The 17,679-nt window shown below is 49.4% G+C and overlaps 7 protein-coding genes across 7 annotated transcripts; 4 read left to right on the plus strand and 3 right to left on the minus strand.

Annotated features, from left to right (window-relative positions):
* Positions 1–117: 117 nt before the first annotated feature.
* Positions 118–1,022, minus strand: N7457_004853 (SDR family NAD(P)-dependent oxidoreductase; the record flags this gene model as incomplete). Its single annotated transcript, XM_057175898.1, has 2 exons — positions 118–351; positions 402–1,022. The coding sequence occupies 2 exons, from the start codon at positions 1,020–1,022 to the stop codon at positions 118–120; spliced, it is 855 nt and encodes a 284-aa protein (XP_057032945.1).
* Positions 1,023–1,337: 315 nt separating this feature from the next.
* N7457_004854 (alpha/beta hydrolase) lies at positions 1,338–2,480 on the plus strand (the record flags this gene model as incomplete). The annotated part of the gene is made up of 2 exons (XM_057175899.1): positions 1,338–2,263; positions 2,318–2,480. 2 exons carry the CDS (start codon positions 1,338–1,340, stop codon positions 2,478–2,480), a joined length of 1,089 nt encoding a protein of 362 aa, XP_057032946.1.
* A 598-nt stretch (positions 2,481–3,078) lies between these two features.
* Positions 3,079–3,561, plus strand: N7457_004855 (uncharacterized protein; the record flags this gene model as incomplete). The annotated part of the gene is made up of 1 exon (XM_057175900.1): positions 3,079–3,561. The coding sequence occupies one exon, from the start codon at positions 3,079–3,081 to the stop codon at positions 3,559–3,561; it is 483 nt and encodes a 160-aa protein (XP_057032947.1).
* A 2,579-nt stretch (positions 3,562–6,140) lies between these two features.
* Positions 6,141–7,789, plus strand: N7457_004856 (adaptor protein STE50; the record flags this gene model as incomplete). Its single annotated transcript, XM_057175901.1, has 3 exons — positions 6,141–6,408; positions 6,472–6,633; positions 6,687–7,789. 3 exons carry the CDS (start codon positions 6,141–6,143, stop codon positions 7,787–7,789), a joined length of 1,533 nt encoding a protein of 510 aa, XP_057032948.1.
* Positions 7,790–9,415: 1,626 nt separating this feature from the next.
* On the minus strand, positions 9,416–11,341 carry N7457_004857 (uncharacterized protein; the record flags this gene model as incomplete). The annotated part of the gene is made up of 1 exon (XM_057175902.1): positions 9,416–11,341. The coding sequence occupies one exon, from the start codon at positions 11,339–11,341 to the stop codon at positions 9,416–9,418; it is 1,926 nt and encodes a 641-aa protein (XP_057032949.1).
* A 1,875-nt stretch (positions 11,342–13,216) lies between these two features.
* N7457_004858 (uncharacterized protein) lies at positions 13,217–15,124 on the plus strand (the record flags this gene model as incomplete). The annotated part of the gene is made up of 2 exons (XM_057175903.1): positions 13,217–13,541; positions 13,605–15,124. 2 exons carry the CDS (start codon positions 13,217–13,219, stop codon positions 15,122–15,124), a joined length of 1,845 nt encoding a protein of 614 aa, XP_057032950.1.
* A 562-nt stretch (positions 15,125–15,686) lies between these two features.
* On the minus strand, positions 15,687–17,136 carry N7457_004859 (chitin deacetylase CDA6; the record flags this gene model as incomplete). Its single annotated transcript, XM_057175904.1, has 2 exons — positions 15,687–16,855; positions 16,917–17,136. The coding sequence occupies 2 exons, from the start codon at positions 17,134–17,136 to the stop codon at positions 15,687–15,689; spliced, it is 1,389 nt and encodes a 462-aa protein (XP_057032951.1).
* Between the last annotated feature and the right edge of the window lie 543 nt (positions 17,137–17,679).

Genomic DNA, 17,679 nt, shown 5'->3' on the forward strand with positions numbered 1-17,679 from the left:
GAGATAGGGTTCTAGACGTTGAGATACCAGAAGCAAGAGAATAAGGTAGTAAAAAGCTCTATGAATCTATAGAAGAGAACATGAGAATGGCAAAACATCAGAGCACCCTTCATCTAATTATGCATTGACACTTGCGCTCTTGGTCATTCCAATTCCTACCGCAGCTGTTGTCCCTGCATCAACAGGCAAAATAACACCAGTCATCCACCGAGCATGAGGTCCAGCCAGGAACACCACAGCTCCAGCACAGTCCCATCCATTCCCTTCTGTGCCCAACAAGCTTCGTTTCCGACGGGCTTCACGAGCCTCTTCGCTCATACCCTTCCCATACATCATGGGCGTGTATAGCATCTAAGATAATCAGCTTCGGTCTTGTACGGCACGGAAAATGATAAACTTACACCCGGACACACACAGTTCACACGTATCCCCTCAGGGGAGTGGTGTGCCGCCATCGCACGCGTCATATTGACAATAGCGCCCTTAGCAGTTGGATATAGGAGATGGGGTGTACCACCCTTCAACCCAGCCACACTGCCCATATTCACAATGCTACCCTTTATCTCCCCCTCATTCCGGGACATCTCTGGGATTGCGTATTTGGCCATCTGAACCATGCTGGCAACATTGATCTCCATACTCTTAGCCCACTGGAGCATATCAACTTCGACCGCAGTACCCGCTGCGCCGCCAATTCCGACATTGTTGATCAAGATGTCCAGTCGTCCGAATTGTTCGACTGCGAAGCGCACCGCTGCTTGGCAGTCCTCTTCTGATGTGACGTCTGCGCGAATTGCAAGCGCCTGTCCACGGCCGGGTTTCGAATTCACAATTTCCACTGTCTTGTTGGCCCACTCCAGGTTGAGGTCGACGCAGATCACGTCGCAGCCATCTTCAGCAAGAAGGATTGAAATGGCGCGTCCGTTGCCAATACCATCACCAAGACAGCCTGCGCCTGTTACGATTGCAGCCTTGTCGGCTAAGGAACGTGAGGGGGGGTTTGATGAAATGCCGGAATCCATGCTTGGGGGTTTGGGTCTGGAGGTTTGGTTCCAATTGAGTTTCTGCAACTATATCCGAGGACTCAAATAAGACATCCTATCTACCCTTATATTTGTCGCATCTCTCTCCATCTACGGCATACCTAAATAGTTAATCTGCTACGTGGGTTTGCCGGACAGTCACAGTCGCATGTCAAAATATAGTAACCGATCGGTAGCCGAGCCGAGGTGGGGTAGTTGTGATGGCTTGTTTGATGACATCCATCGGTGTAAGCGTAGCTGAACCCTCATCTTCCCAGTACATCTTGATTGCAATCCAGTCTCCTTACGAATAGAATGGCTGACTTCTCTGAATATACTGGCCCCAGCGCCGAATGGCTGGCCCTCGAGCCAACGCTGGGCGACCTTCCCAAGGATCTATCGGTGGAAGAATTGAAGGCATTACTGAATAAAGGCCGTGAGGAATCTGCCGCCCAGGATATGATCGACCAAGGCTTGAGCTCCACGGTCCAGATGCACGACCACACGATCACAGCCCGCGACGGAGCGACCCTGGAGGCTCGCACCTACCGTCCTGCCGGTGTGCCAATCGCCGAGCGCCTGCCTGTTTACGTGCACCTTCACGGCGGCGGTTTTCTGTTTGGAACACTCGCTTCTGAAGATGCGACCTGCTCGCGGATTGTCACTTCGCGGGCCAGTAAGGGTACCCCGGTCGTGGTCCTCAATGTAAACTACCGACACACCCCCGAATATGGCTATCCCACTGCCTGGAATGATATCGAAGATGCCTTTGTCTGGTTACATGAACATATCGCCGATATTGGCGGGATCAGCGAACAAGTTGTCGTGGGTGGCATCTCAGCTGGTGCATGGTTGACTGCATCATTGGCGCTGGCTCAGCTGCGCGGCGAGGATAAGCGTCTCGCAGCCTGTCCCAAGATTGCTGGACAGATTCTCATGATTCCCTGTCTTGTACAATATGTCCACTATGCGCCGAGGCAAGAGATGCTCAAGAGTCCTGATCTGTCGAGTTATGTTCAATGTGCTGAAGCGCCCATCTTGCCGGTCAGTCGCATTAAACTGTTTGGTGAGCTACTTGGGGTTTGGGAAGCCAACGATGCCGAGGGAGACCGTCGGATGAGTCCTGGGAATGCCACCGCGGAAGAGGTCAGGGGTTTGCCTCCTACTACGTTTGGAATTGCGGGTAATGACCCCTTGAGAGATGAGGGTCTGTTTTATGGACAGCACCTTGCAGCAAACAAGTAAGTTCACAATGATCGATGGTAGGTCCTTTCTGGTGCTAACTTTCTCATTAGTATTCCGACCAATGTTCATGTCTTCCCCGGTGTGCCTCATGGATTCAGAAGATTCGGAGCCAAATTGTCTGAAAGCAAGAGATGGGATGAGGTAATGAGTGACGGTATTGCCTGGGCATTGACAAACCCTGCGCCTGGACCATTTGTGATCAAAGCCGAGTAGGGTAATTAAGTTGCAGATTGAAGACACAGATATCATATGGACGCAGAGATCATATGCGATCCGCGTGTCAGAATATCTATAAGGACCTAGCAGTGATTGACATACTAGAAAAGCTAGAAGGGCTAGGCCCTTTGAGGTTTGTCCCACATGAAGAACTCAAAGAAATGACCATAAGAATCAGTCCGATCCTGCCGTAGAGAGATGTGTAGAGTGATGAGAATAACATCAAAAGAGACCAATGAGGCGATTCACCGCTCGAGAACGGACCCACAATGCCGATGGTCCGATCTGGCAGCCGTTAATGCGAGTCTTCCTATTCATCTATTCTCCTGTTTCCTATTTTGGTTCTCTGTTGAGCTTCAATTGTCTGGTTATTATGCATGTGTATTGTTCATTCCGTGCAATGTAATTCTAATCCGCCTTCAATCCCGCATTGAAATACAGGGCGGGCCCCTCTCCGACAACCCATCACTTTTGCGCAACCGGCATTACTTCATTTCTCGTGCGCGATCTAGAACTACTTGATTCCAAGAGCTTCCCTGCGCTTTTCTTTTCTGTGCAAGTGTCCTCTTGTGACACCCGAACCCCACCCTCCACAATGCCCTCCTCCGCCTCCACCAACGGAGCCTCCTCCACTCCCGACGCCCTTGAATCCGACCTCCTCGTCAAGTTATCTGCCAGCTGTGCACTCGAAGATCTCCAGGATAACCTCCTGGGCTCCCTAAATCGCCTGGGCTGGACCGACAAAATCACCACCCTCGCCACAGAACTCCTCCGCGCCGGCCGCTGTGAGACCTTCGACGATGTGATGGCGGCCGTACTCGCCTCGGCAGAGGGTCGAACTCACCCCGCACTCGGGGCCAAGGTCGCAAATGGCGAAACCATGAACGGAGCAAAAGAGACCAACGGCACCAAGAAAGGCAACAAAGAGCATCCCTACGACCCTCTGAAGTACATTGAAGAAGTCGATGTCCGGATTCCGGAGACCGTGGTCGACGAGGGTGTGCGCGGATTAAAAGATATTATACGAGAAGTAGCCGATTTGGAAGGGGAGAGCGCTCCCAACGGCGACAAGAAATAACGACAGACATCAGGGGCTGGGAAGCAGCATTTCAGAATGCGATCATGCATGGCGGGTTTCTTTCTACGGAGTACAGATTGTTTCGGGCCGGCTGCGGCATCAAATTTTCATGGGTTTTACATACGATGGCCACGGGCGCACTTGCATCGGAATAGACTATCAATTCACATTGTTCTGGAGATCTCTTTTTTCGGAACACTTGGTTTTCCGTACCTGAATATCTCTGTCATCTCTATTGATGACGCAGTAGATAACCCAGGCTCCACTAACTTCGTTCGACATATGCTTGATCTCCACAGCTCGGAGGCTCTTGTGAAATTGCATGGTTCTTGGATTCTCTAAGGTTTTGTGTGTCGGGTTACCGTTTTGGGACAGCCGGGATCAACCGAGACTGGAGTCCAAAGCTACCTACCTACCTTCCTACCTACCTCTACGTATAGGTACGGACGTTACCCTCGCACTGGAGGTAAAGGACGTCAAATCAGTGATGCGTTCGAACTGACATCTTTTAGTTCTCATTTGCGCATCCAGCAAAACAGAAATCTTTTTGAGGTTGATCAATATATATAGAGGAAAGAGCGTATATCAGATCGTAGCTATCAGAGAAACGACAAGCCAGCCAGGGCTCTATGGATAAGTAACACAGTAAACAAGCTCCATTTGCCCCCAGGTGATGTGGCCAAGCGGTAGTTCCCTTGTGTACCATCGTCATCCTGGGTGGCTTGTATAGTACTATATATAAGAGTTGACTTCCAGCGCGCGTTCTCTTTTTCTTTAAACCAGCTGCTTATTGGTTCGATCCCAGCTCTAATCGGTCAAATTTGATTTACTTTTTTTAATCCTATGGTACTTGTTTGTGCAGTATAACCTAGGACTTAGCCGGGATGTTTGACCAAGAAAGAGTGTATCCCGAGGTCAGATCACACTTATCTGAGAGGGAATGAGCTAGCTAGGATCCAATAGGTCAAACAGTACATGAGTTCTGAGTGCTCACAGACGAGGCGGCTAAGCGGGTATATCCCTTGTTTCATCCCCATCCTGGGTGGCTTGTACACCTAGGTAGTATCGCGCGGTGTTGAGGGTAAAGGTATTCTTGCCACTGATGACGTGTATAATACGTATTCAGAGCATTGCAATCCCTAGTTAGTTCCAGGTATAGCCCCAACGGCATAGGCGAGGTGATGATGCACGCCTTTGTGACGAAGAGTATGTAGAGTGGAAGAATATTCCAGGATATGCCTGTTGACAATATCCCAATCAGTCCGGGACATTTTTTGTCATTACCAAGCTCGATGAGACCAGAAGCTAGGGGACTGCAAAGTAGGTGTCTCAGTCCGTTCGTTTATGAACCTTCATGGGCTCACTGACATATCTTGCTATCGAGCGAGGGTTAGTGAAATGCATGTAGTATGACTTCGTGGGGTGACCAGGTGGATATGGTTGGATCGGTGATTGCATTTTTTGGATGATCAACTCTTAACCATGCCTTCATGAACAACCCTAAGCATAACCCCGATATGTCTACGGAGTAGCAGCGCCTAGATATCGAAAGTGCCATTCCGCCTGCTGGTCACAAATCCCCAGGAAGGGCAGTTTCACTATACTGAAGATAAATGGGGGCTGGTTGGAGTAAGGGAGGACTGCAGAGGGGGCTGCTAAGCAACAAGAGGTAGGTAGGACTTCAGTCAGCCCAGGCAGCAATAAATAAGATACTATTTTGGTTAATGAGCAGTTAAGCACAATTGTATTTGCAGGTTTACAGTTGGGTTGAGGCATGTAAATTGGATTTGACGAGAAACGCGAGTCAACAGATCGTCCATCCAGTTGCCTAGGTAGTCGAGTGCGCACCGTTTTAACAAAGGCGGGGCTGATGACGAGTCTTAACTGGATGCAAAAAGATTCAGTCTGTGAAGAACGAACCCGACATCCAAAAGATCAGAATCGCCACTCTGTAGAGGGGAGAACTAAACCAATAGACTAGTCGAAGTATACTTTCAAGTGTAGCCCCCGTTGTTTTTGAACAGTCCAGACCCAGTCACGTGGTTCCGATTCCCATCACAGCGTCCTCTTTGCCAATCCCCGACCTCTGCATTTAGCTTCCAGATATTCACTTTCTTTTTCTCCTGTTTTGTCGGCTTCAGAGAGCATATAATCTTCCTTCGTCGTGATCAGCGGCTCCTCCTCCCATACCCCCTATCTTGCCATAACCCTAACGCGCCAACCTTCCCCGCTTTGCTCAACTTGTTGATTGCCGCGTTTGCTTTCTCGACAGCACATCCTTTCTCGGATAGGAGTTTTGAGCATAGATTTCAGTCACAACGCAGAACCTTGAACACAGCATATGTCTTGAAGGCCCTTTCAATCCGCCCATGTTCACCTGGCAAACTTCCAGACCCAAAGTCCCCTCGTTCTGCCTGCGCTTTATAAAATAGAGCATTCGGCGCATTACCGCCGATACCCATTTTGTTTGTCTTCATTAGCTCTAGCACATCCACTTTGGTGGTGGCGTCTGCGAACTTCCCATACCTCTCCATCTCAACGTTCGGTGAATATCGCCTTGCCGCCTACCCTCCGTCACCATGTCCCTCCACACCTCCTACCACGCCGACTCGGATGCGGACGATGAGTACGAGCGCAGTGTGATTACTTCGCCGCATCTGCATGTCGACTGCGAGTCTTCTCCCACGGACTCCGACATCAACTCCGCAGAACACACGCCGACTAAATTTGGACACCCGATGGATGGCCCTCGCTCTCCGCGAACACTCATCACAGACTGGGGGATCGATGAATGCAAAGATTTTCTGACCTCGCTCGGATTGCTTCAATATCACGGCGCATTTCGAGGTAAGCGGACCCACCGGAGAAGACTTGATTTGTGCTCTTTGCTGATGATAAGCCGTCTCGCAGAAAACGCGATTGTTGGTGAAGCTTTGATTGCCCTAAAGCACGATGAGCTGAAGGAAATGGGTATCAACAGCGTGGGGCATCGACTCACGATCTTGAAAAGCGTGTATGAAATCAAAGTCAAACAGCTTATTCCCCTCGATGCAGATCATTATATTCCACTTTGTATGTCTGCAGATCCTTTGGATAAAAAAATCAAGTCTAACCCACGTTTGTAGCAGCGGAGCAGGGTGTTAATGAAACCGCAACACAGCAGGATCTCGCGCGTTTGATCAGATCTATCCAGGTTCGAGATGAAAAGCTCAGTTTGGTTGAGACAGAGCTGCGTCGGATCACGGAGGATTACCGACGATTGCGCGAAGAGATTCTCCCAGTGATCAAATTCGCAAAAGACCGCTCACATCCATTACCTCCTCCTTCATCAGGAGCCCAACCTTCAGAAAACTGGACAGACAGCACGGCCACACTTACCGCAAACCCCCCACCCATAGTCCCCGAGATGTCTTCATCATCGAAAATTGCGCGAGCTTTCTCCAAGCGCATTGGTGCAAGCACCAAAAACAATTCGCCAACTCACATCCCACCTATGGTCTATGAAGGGCGATCTCACCACGACACCTTGAATCCCTCAACCGCCGCCTCTTCCCATCTATCAAATCCAATGAATGGAGGGTCACAACTATCACCTGGAATTCCTTCGCCAACTTCACCTCACCATCACCATCACGCTCATCCTCAGACACTCAATCCACGAGCATATTCCCAACCAACATCCAATGTGAATCGCAATACCGCATATGACTATGCCGAACAAACGCCTACAATACATTCCCGGGGAGACCGGCTCACCCCGAACCAGCTATCATCATCCCGCGCTGAGACACCATCAACTGCATCGCGACTTGACCCACGACTCGACAGGTCCGACTCGCGGGCTGGTGGGAGCGGAGGTGGAAACGGAGGCGGCAGTGAGAACCCAAATAGCGTGGAGATCTTCAAATCATTCCGAGTCTCTTGGGAAGATCCCTGCTACAAGGTCCTCCCAGCTGCACTTAAGAAGTACAACATCAATTCTGATTGGAAGAACTACGCCCTTTATATCGTGTATGGAGACCAAGAGCGTTGCTTGGAATTGCAAGAGAAACCGCTGCTTTTGTTCAAGCAGCTCGAAAAGGAAGGACGGAAACCAATGTTCATGTTGCGAAAGATCCACATGGACAATCCCGGAACCACTCCAGGACCTAGCATGTCAGCGCCCAACAGCGCAGGCTTCGACGGCGGCCGACAAGGACAAATCAATCTACCTGGCGGCGTGTTGTGATCTTGTTTGAGGGTCATTTTCCTCTTTTGATGTACTCGCACTCGCACTCGTGTCTGTGGGTTGAGATACCCGGTGACTTTTGACGATTTGTTCAATCGGCCCCCGTTGCATTTGTTCTTGGTGGGCGACTGGATTCTCTCGTATTGACTCTGTTGGTGTTTGGTGTGCTATTGAAAAGGCCCGGTATACATTTATGAGTGACATGACGTTTTATCATTTCTCTTGACGTTTGGCTCTCCTCCAGACTTGTCGATTTCCCATGCAGCATTCATTACCTATGCATCAGCCTTTTCTTTTCTTTTTTCTTTTCTGTCTTTCTTTCCAAGATATCCTTGATTGGCATAAAATTTTGATTAAATATTTCTATTATATTACACACCAAGCATGTACATGAACTTCTCATCCTTACTTCGAATTGACCATGGACGTTAATCCCATGTCAGTATTTTTAGATGAGATAGCTATACAAAGAAGATTGAAGACAGCCCTAGGCTCCTATTTATGCACATCCATGGGGTGCTTGATGTGTCGCGGACCCCTTGACTCGAGTACCATAGGATAGGATAATCAATATTCTACCTTCTCATAAACACTTTTAAGAAAGGACCGTATGAATGTAAAATATAATAAATTAAAATTAAAATTAACTAATCTTGTTCTATCAAAAAGGTATGTCACGGCCTCCCCACAGCCAGCACCGACCGAGCCCCCCGAAAGAAGCCCTAGTGTAGCTATAACGTGTTGTATAAGAAGGATCGTGTTTACTCTCCAGGGCCGGGAACGGAAGAAAACCCATGAAGGCCGAAGCCATCGGATAAGCCTCAGCAAGCCACAAAGTGGAGCCCCGATAGTTGATAGAAAAGAAAAAAGAAAACGAGCAAAAGCGCGGGCGACGGCCGCGTATTTATGTCTCGGGCGTGTCCGCGCTAGAGCTGATTGGGCCACGGCGAAACGGTTTCTCCGGAAGGATCTGTATATCCTCCCGGGCGTTTTCACTGGATCCCCGCCGAGGAAAAAAAAAGGAAACAAAAAGATATGATAAGAGTGGGATTCGAACCCACGCCCCTTTCGAGACCAGGAAACTATTGCTAGTTGTGGAGTTAAGGTATACCTTAACCTGGCGCCTTGGACCAACTCGGCCATCTTACCATTGGATGGAAGATGGTGTCTGGTTGTGTATCATGAAGGATAACTAACTTTTGCATAAATTAGAATGAGGAATTGAGCACAAGATGGGGGTTCAGTACTGGCGCAGCCATATATTTTCCAAGTGTTGTTGTACTAAAGGTCTCTTCCGAGGGTCTAGCTTCGTTAAGTATATATCACTGATCATCTTGCGCGACGATATGGGGAACATACGGCGTGAAAATGTGAGAACAAGATCTATAGAGAGTTACTCTTCCAGGTCAGCGTTAATATTTTGGTCAAGCTTCAATGAGCGAGAGATTAGATGTCTGGTGTTGATGATCGCAACAGCATACTGGTCAAGTAGGTTTGATACATCCATGTTTTTTATTAAATGTTGAAAGAATGAATCCTATGAGATTTTTGGATTTGGTATCTTTTTACACTATACTATATCTTCACCATTTTATCGCTTTCTTCTCTCCGCTGCAAACACTCCTCTCACTGCCTCAAAAAGGCATTGGGTATATAAGTAGGCATCGAATCCTCCCATAAGCTATCAGTGAGAACGGTCTTGTTCGATCCATCAACATTCATGATCATGATCTGGCCATAGGGCTGGAACGTTTCATCGTAGGTCGCAGCCTCAGCCTGGAATCCCCACATTCCACTCGACCACATGATGCGGCCATCGGCAGTCCAGACAGCGTGGGCATCGTTGGCATACGACGTGGTGAGCACGGTCAAATCCGTTCCATTGGGACGGATAATGCACACCTCGTAGTTGGAGAACTCGTTCCTGGAGATATCGGTCATGTTGCGCGTGAACAGGATCCAGTCGCCAGCCGGCGAGAAGAATGGCAGGTTATCACGCTCTGTGGTCAGAGAAGTCGTCTCGTTGGTCTCGAGATCGAGCAGACGCAGTCCAAATTCAGGCATCCATTCGCGGTAGGCAATCTTCTTGCCATCAGGGGAGAAGCTAGGGAAGCCCTTGTTGGTAGTGTTGCCACCGAAGGTGAGTTGCTCGTAGCTTGATCCGTCAGCCTTGGCTCGGAAGATCCAGCCGGGCTTCTCGCCACGACTCTGGAACCAGCTTCCAAGGCCGAAGGTGAGCCATTCTCCGTTAGCGGACCATGAGGGCTGGAAAGCACCGCCTCCACCGTGGCCGACGGTGGCCTCGTCAAGTTGACCGGTTTCGTAGGTATCGAATACAACAGTGAAATCGGTGTCTCCGGGTGGCATCGTTACCACGGAGGAGTTGCCGGGGCTACCCGTCTGCTTGAGCGTGAAGGCCAAGTCTCCCTGGAGAGAAAGTGCAGGGAACACGTCCATGAAGTGATACTCCCACTCCGAGTCCCAGGACCACAGTTTCTTCTGCAAAGCCCGGGTCTCCCAGCCAGTCTTCTCGTAGACAACGTGTTTGCCATCAGGGGACCACGCAGGTGAGCGCATGCCGCCCAGAATCTTCTTCGAGGTGGACGTGTAGTGAATACCGCCCTCTTCTCCGCCCTTCAGCAAGTATCCAATATTATTGTTCGAGACATACTGCGGGTAAATCTTGATACCGGGAGTATTGGTGTGTCGGACAAAATCGGTTCCTGTTTTGAAGTCCACCGAAACGATTTGGTTGGTCGTGGAGTTAACAGCGAATGACGACCGCGCATCCCAAGTAGTTTGCACATCCATTTCGTAAAAGGTAACCCGCTTGCCATCTGGGGAAAATCTGGGGGAACCGTAGGTGAAGCCCGATTTGCCGTACAGCTTTCGGAAACCAGTTCCCTTGGGGGTAATAGCATACAGAGCCAATTCCTGAGTGTGCTCCCAGCCAGTGCCGTTGTCGTGACCAGTCCATGCAGTGTTGCGATCAGAAGAAAAGACGATCCATTTCCCATCAGGCGACCAAGCCGGCGCAAAGAATCCATTCGGCGATTCAGGGTTGCCCGTCACACCGGTCTGGTTGGTGAGGTTGCGGGTTGCGCCGGTTTCGAGGTTTGTAAGCCAGATGTTGGAGGTGTAGACACCGGCCGTGGAGGCGTAGGCGGCATACTTGCCATCAGGAGAGATGACTGCCGCATCTTCGACTGAGGGTGTGGTTGCGACTGGTCTCAGACCGGTGCCATCGACGTTGACCATATAGACATCGGAATTGCCATCGCCGTTGCGTTCGGTAGTGAAGATAACGTGCTTGCCATCCGGGGAGAATGAAGCGTGATATTCGTAATCAGAGTCATCGCCCAGCAAAGAGCGCTCGTTGGAACCGTCCGCATTCGCAATGTACAGCTGTGACGATGATGGATTGATGCGGTTCATCAACATGATTCCCTTCTTGTCGGGCACGGCGCGAGGGAGTATCGCAGCAGAGCGAGGCTCAATGCTTGTCTCGACACTCTCTCTGCTAGGTGCGCGTAGGGGCAGGCAGCCAGGCATACCGAGGGACCCAATAGGGCCAGAATGGAGAATAGGAACATGGCGTTCTGCACCGGATCGATGCTTAGAACTTAGAAGTCTATGTCAATCGAGTATGTCTGCGGCCGATCCCTCTTTATATACTTAGGTATTCAACCTCTGCAGTCATTAGATTACTCCGTAATGGAAAAAAAAGAAGAAAAAAAAAAAAAAACTTCCGGTCGAAGTTGGTTCGGGTTCGGATTTAATTCGACAACTTGATGATTGGATAGACTAACATGATGATCGGCATGTTTCAAGCTGTTGAGTGGCTTAATAGAAGAATGTGCCACAACGCCCAGGCGCCATATGTGTGATAGACACAAGATATCACCTCTTTTGGCTTGCTGTCCGTCAGAGTTGTCGGAACTTTGGCGAGATGAAGAGAGTAGACAGTGCCAAGGACCGAGGTTGCAGTTTCAAGCCTTCCAGTCCGCGCCAATCAATGCTGTGTGTGGGAAATAAAGCCGAGCTCCAGTTTGGGCCCGAAGCCGAATTGTCCGGCTTATCAGATCAACGCCCTCTTATCAGATCTCCAGTATGCAATTGCTCTGTTCCCGAGGACTGTCGGGGACTGTTTGGATATATTAGTCCCGTCTTTCGTGCCGAAACCCTGCTTTTGCTCTTGAGCTCATTTCCCGGAGTCTCATGGAGATCTGATCACCGCACTGGTACCTTGCATGTTGATGCAGATATTACAGGATGTCGGTATACCCTTCATGAAGAAGAGGATACCGCACTGACCGGAGCTAAGCCAACGGAAAAAAGAGGATCTAGTAGCTAGTGTGCTGTGAATGATATCCAAGCTAGATCGTTTGAGACTAATAGTTCTTGGCGAATTCAAATCTGTTATATACATATAATCATCCCGTTCCCAGATTGGCTCTATAATGCGAGTACAAAATCATGATTCGCCGTAATTTGGGCTGATATTGTCGGATTAGTCCATGTGGTGAATAATGAAGGGGCAGATCTGCAAGACTGTGCCTGCAAACAGGTTAGCCTGAGGATATGTATCCGATGCTGGACAATGCCCCATTATATAGAAGCCCTTAGTGCCGGCACTTTACGGGAGCCCGCCGGGACGGCCGGGGTCAGAACGTCAGAATCCTTGGGTCACGGGCATCAGAGGGGTCCAGGAAGAATCAAATATCGATCCTACTATAGGCTGGAGACAACTAGCCCTCAATCACACAGCCCGAGACACGATTCTTTTGCTTTATTGCAGGAATCTCGGAAATATTTGCCTGATCGCTCACTTGCAAATGAGGGCCCACTCCAATGTTGGCTAAAAGCCAATGAATATAGCAAATTGCTCGGCTTTTTCAAAGTCCAAATCGCTACTCCGTACATATCGACTGTTTTCGGTGCAACAAATAGTGGGGCAGTCTGTTCGAGACTTCGAGTGGGATTGTTAACTCCGGTGCCGGAGTATATGCTTAGCGAGGGTTGAAGAGGCCCAAGGTATAGATGTTGCTGCAATTATAGGTTACCCAGGCAGATACATCCTCATCCAAATGTGCAAATTAAATGTGGTTGAAAGGTTTATTCGAACTCAGCGTAGTGTAATAGGTCTCTGTCCCTCTCAAATTGCCTAAAAATAAAATTTGATAGAGCTACCTTTGCCAGGCATATCCATAGAAGCTGTTGTTATGTATCAGAGTATTGTCATGAAAAATTATACTTCACTTGGCGTACATGGGATGTTAGTTGCCTACAACATCTACAGAGAACATTGAAGTCATGTAGATAACACTTTATCGGGCTCTTATCATCACGTGTTGTCGTGTCAGAACGCGTTGATCAACTTTCTTCTCCACTGCTGCTAAGTCCGACAACTCTGGCAATTGACTCCCGATGAGTTTGGATCGTGTTATTCAGGATTCGGATGAGGATGAACCCTTCGAGGGGGATGCTCCCTCCGTGTCTATGGACCCCCTCCATCCCTCTGAACCCATATTGCAGCAACAACATCATGAAGTCCCCGCCAAACAATTGACCCACTATACAATGCATGAACATGGTCATGCTACCGAAGAAAGCATGTTTCCACAGCTAAATGTCAACTTTGATGAATTCCTCCAATCACAAGAAAGAGGCCATGCGATGATATCATCATCGCAGCAACGGCTTGAGGATAAATGGATTCCCTCAGCCAGCGAAGGCGGGAGTGGATCGGTCGGTACGTTGCGATGGCATAGGTTGAACACAAAAAGACGTCATACTAATACCAAGCGCGGTCCAGGTGCTATGATGGCGGAGATCGGAATTGCGCAGAGGAGACTTTTAGACGAAGACCCGTCGAGTGCTGGTGTCCAATTCCCTAATACAGCCGCCATGTACTCGATGGACTCTATCGAGTCTGCACCATTTCCCACCATGCCAAGCTCTCATGAACATCAGATGGATCAAGCAGAGAGCGATAACCTCGCATATGCCAGAGCACACGATGGCGTTTACGTTGACGCGAATCAGCCCTTGTTGTCCACCAGACAGGATATCTATGACTTGACTCCCCCTGAAACCACTACTAACTCAATGGCTTCGCCTCCTAAAATCATCCCTCAACAATTCGTCGAACCCTTGATGCATCAGGAGAACGCACAGCTAAACCCATTTCCGAAAGCTCTACAGTACGACTTTCATCAAATTGGTCCCCATTCTTCCCATGACACCGAACCTTTCTCCTCCGTTGCGTCAATGGCATTCAACGGAGCAAGGCCTGAGCTAGCAGAAACCAACATCATTCCACAAAATTCCCAAGCAAGTACACACGACGAGCTAGCTCTACCAGCTGCCATACCAACTGTGGATGTCTCCGTTGCAAAAAAGAAGCGAGGAAGGCCCAAGAAACAGTCTTTCCCACAAGATGACGAAGACGACGAGCTAGCCAACTCTCGAGACCACGAGTTCAAACATTCTGGTGCAAATGGTGCGATTGATCCATCCGATAACGAAGAGACCACCGAGAATAACACCCCGGCCTCGAGTGGAGTCTCCGCTGAGACTAACGAACAAAACTTAGACTCAACCCCCAAACCTGTTAAACCAAACGCCAAGGAATCGAAAAAGAAGAAACCCAAAAAGGCCAAGGCAACGCCTATTCCCGATCCAGACAATGACGATGTAATATGGGTAGACACCAGACCCCTCGACGTGCAAACTCCAACAGAGAATGCCACCCCTCAGACAGAAACCCCCGAAACCACAGCAACCGATACCAGCCCCACGACCTTGACCTCAAACCCCTCCGATGATCCTAAGCCACCAACACCAGCACCCGTGATCGAAGAGAACACACAGGCCGAAAACGAAAAACCCCCACCCAAAAAACGCGGACGCAAGCGAAAGCAACCACCAGAGCAAGTACAAACACCAACCGAAGACACAGACACACCAGAACCCAACAACCCAGTGGAAGCCAAAACCCCTGCACCGAAGTTAGCCGTGATTGTCGATAACAGCCCGAAGTCCATACCAGACGCCAACCAGAGCGTTGAAAACGACCCATCTGCTATCCAAAACCCGGAGCAGAATGGGAATGGGAATTCTGCTCCGGATATCAATGTTCCTGCAACTACATCTGATGAACCTCCACCTCAGACCCCCTCAAAGCCTGATGCGGCGTCTGTCATTACACCCCGGAATACAGGCAAGGGACCGGATAAGCATAGTCCCATCTCGGCGCGGAGTGCAGTGCCCTACCGCGTGGGACTGAGTAAGAGGGCGAGGATTGCGCCGCTGCTCAAGATTGTGCGGAAATAGGGGATATGGGGTTGCTTTTCTTTCTGTTGGGCTGGGTTGGTCTTTTGCTACGTTTATTGTGCTATTATTATACCCCTCGAGAGAATGCTCTCGGCGTGCTGTTTTGCTCTGGTTTTTGAACTTGTTCTGTTGGTATTGATATCTGCATATCTCAGGGTTGCAGGTTTATGCTCATTCTTTATTTTGTTTGGGAGGAAGAAGGCTGGGTTATTTCATAACATACTGCTCAACCGCCTGGGCTGCGATAATGTGTCATCAAATCTTCTCAGCTAGTCTGAATATCACAACAAGAATACCTAGAGACGAGTTTCCAACCAATATTTATAGCAACAACCAGTCATCAAGATAGAGCAAGATACATTTTTTGCATTGTATTCCATTTCTGCTGCCTATTGATCATCCCTGTTCCATGATGTCACTATCCCTGCCATCTCTGCCGATAGGCCCAAATGAGTGAAGTGGCCGCAATGAACCCACGGTCTCTCAGTATAACTATAGTACGGACAATGTTCAAGTTGGCTAAACAATCATGGCAATCCCAAACCAAAAGTCCAGATGACTTTCACAACCACATCGCGACAAGCAAAGCAAGGAACAACGCCGTTGCAGCCGCGGTACCAATCTTGCGGAGATCAGAATCCGCCTCCGATTTGTGCTCCTTCGGTTTGGAAACCTGTGGATCCCAGGCATCCCCATTGAAAGGAGCTTGGACGGAGCAATACCCGGCATCCCTTTGGCAGCCATTTCCACAATGGCGAGTAGTGTTGCCGCACGAGTTCGTACTGTCACAACAAAAGCCAAACTTAGACCCGAGACAAGTGTAATTAGAACCACAGGAGCCGTCCCAGGAGATTGGCTTGTTGGGATCTGCCGAAGCGCTCTTCTTTGGCTTTCTCTTGCGAGCTGGCATCCGGGTATCCTTGCGGTACCAAAGAGCCCTTGGATCTCGGAGGCAGTCACCGACAGTGACAGCGCGATAGCCTTGACTTTTGATTCCCTGGAGCATGTGCTCAGTAAGGTTGTGGACAGTTTGTTCATGGGCATCATGGGCAATGACAAGCCAAGATTTGGTGAGTGGATCGCTTTTAAGAACCTGGTGATCAAAAATGTCCTTGGACCGCTGAATCAGATCTGGGCTATCATTCTTATAGTCATCCGTGTCAATATCGTACAAAATGATGTGATACCCACGCTCACCCAGCTCGTTTCCACAATTCGTGTCAGGGCTGCAGCTGGAATAGGGTGGCCGCATGTAAGTAGGGAAGTATCCGAGAATATTGCGCAGCGCTGCTTCATTCTTCTCGATTTGATCAGCGCGTTGCGAGGGTGTGATCACGCTAAGGTCCTCATGCGACCATGTGTGACTGGCAATTTGGTGGCCGCTCGAGTGCATGCGCTCGATCAGCGAAGCCCAAGGCAACGAGAGGTCATCGATCGGACCCTTTCCATTGTTAATTCCAGTAATGAAGAAGGTTGCCTTTGCATCGTATCTATCTAGCAGATCGAGCAAATCGCCCGTGTAACGGGTTGGTCCATCATCGAATGTTAACGCAACAGTTCCGGGAATAGCGCATGAACGAATCTCACGAGGAGCATATGGAACTTTACCAACACGTGGACGGGGGATTTCTTTAGTTGGGGGTCCATTGGGTGTTCGATGAGCGTCGCATTTGCCATAGTCGATCTTGCAGTCTGGGGAGCGACAGTGTGCCTTGGATGTGCCGCAGAACCCTAGCGTAAGAATGCTATCAGTAATCTGATCTGCTCACCATGACAGGCTCTCGACACGTACCGGCTCCGGAGCAGCATGTACCCACAGGACATTTGCCGATCTTGGGACCACAGCGATAGTCCAAGTTGTTAGGCGCATCGCGGGTGTTTAATCGAGACTCGGTGCCTTCTTGGGATTGTTCAATCGAAGCCGTATACACAGGAGCAGCGCCATGAATCCTGGCGAACACACAGGTCGCCAAAGTGGCTATGAGAAAAGCCACGATGGGATGAACACGCATGGCTGAAAATGGGATATAAGGCTACGTTATATTCAAGTGGCAATGCAGAAAGTAATGAGCTGCAACGGTAGAACGATATAAGTTGGATTGGCAGAGGAGAAGAGCAGAGAAGAGAGAAACGCAGAGTCTCAGGAGAACCGGTGAGTTGATTTCTAAAGGCAGGAGGGCAGAGCGGGAAAGGGCGATCTCAAGACCTTCCAGGGTTCTTGTTTACACGGCCACGCAGAGGTCAGAAGCACATTGGCCAACTTTTACATGTATGCGCAGAAGAAGATGTCGATGCGCTTGTATTCAATATCAACGTGGGTATCGTTAAGTCCATGTGTGCCACTCGGGCATTCGAGGGTTGGCCTGGGACCCAGTACATTTTTCGCGTTGCAGCAATTCATGGCCTAATAATTGCGATTGGCTTGACCATGAAGATGCCACATGGAGCTAACTCAGATCAATTATAGCGTATTAGGCTCATGTAGTGCTTTAGCTTCTCTGTATCGGGGATGTGTGAGGGCTACACTGTCGACCAGACAATCATTACTTGCAGGC

Source organism: Penicillium paradoxum, assembly GCF_028828445.1.
Source record: "Penicillium paradoxum strain IBT 22861 chromosome Unknown utg000004l_segment0_segment0, whole genome shotgun sequence".
Taxonomy (NCBI): domain Eukaryota; kingdom Fungi; phylum Ascomycota; class Eurotiomycetes; order Eurotiales; family Aspergillaceae; genus Penicillium; species Penicillium paradoxum.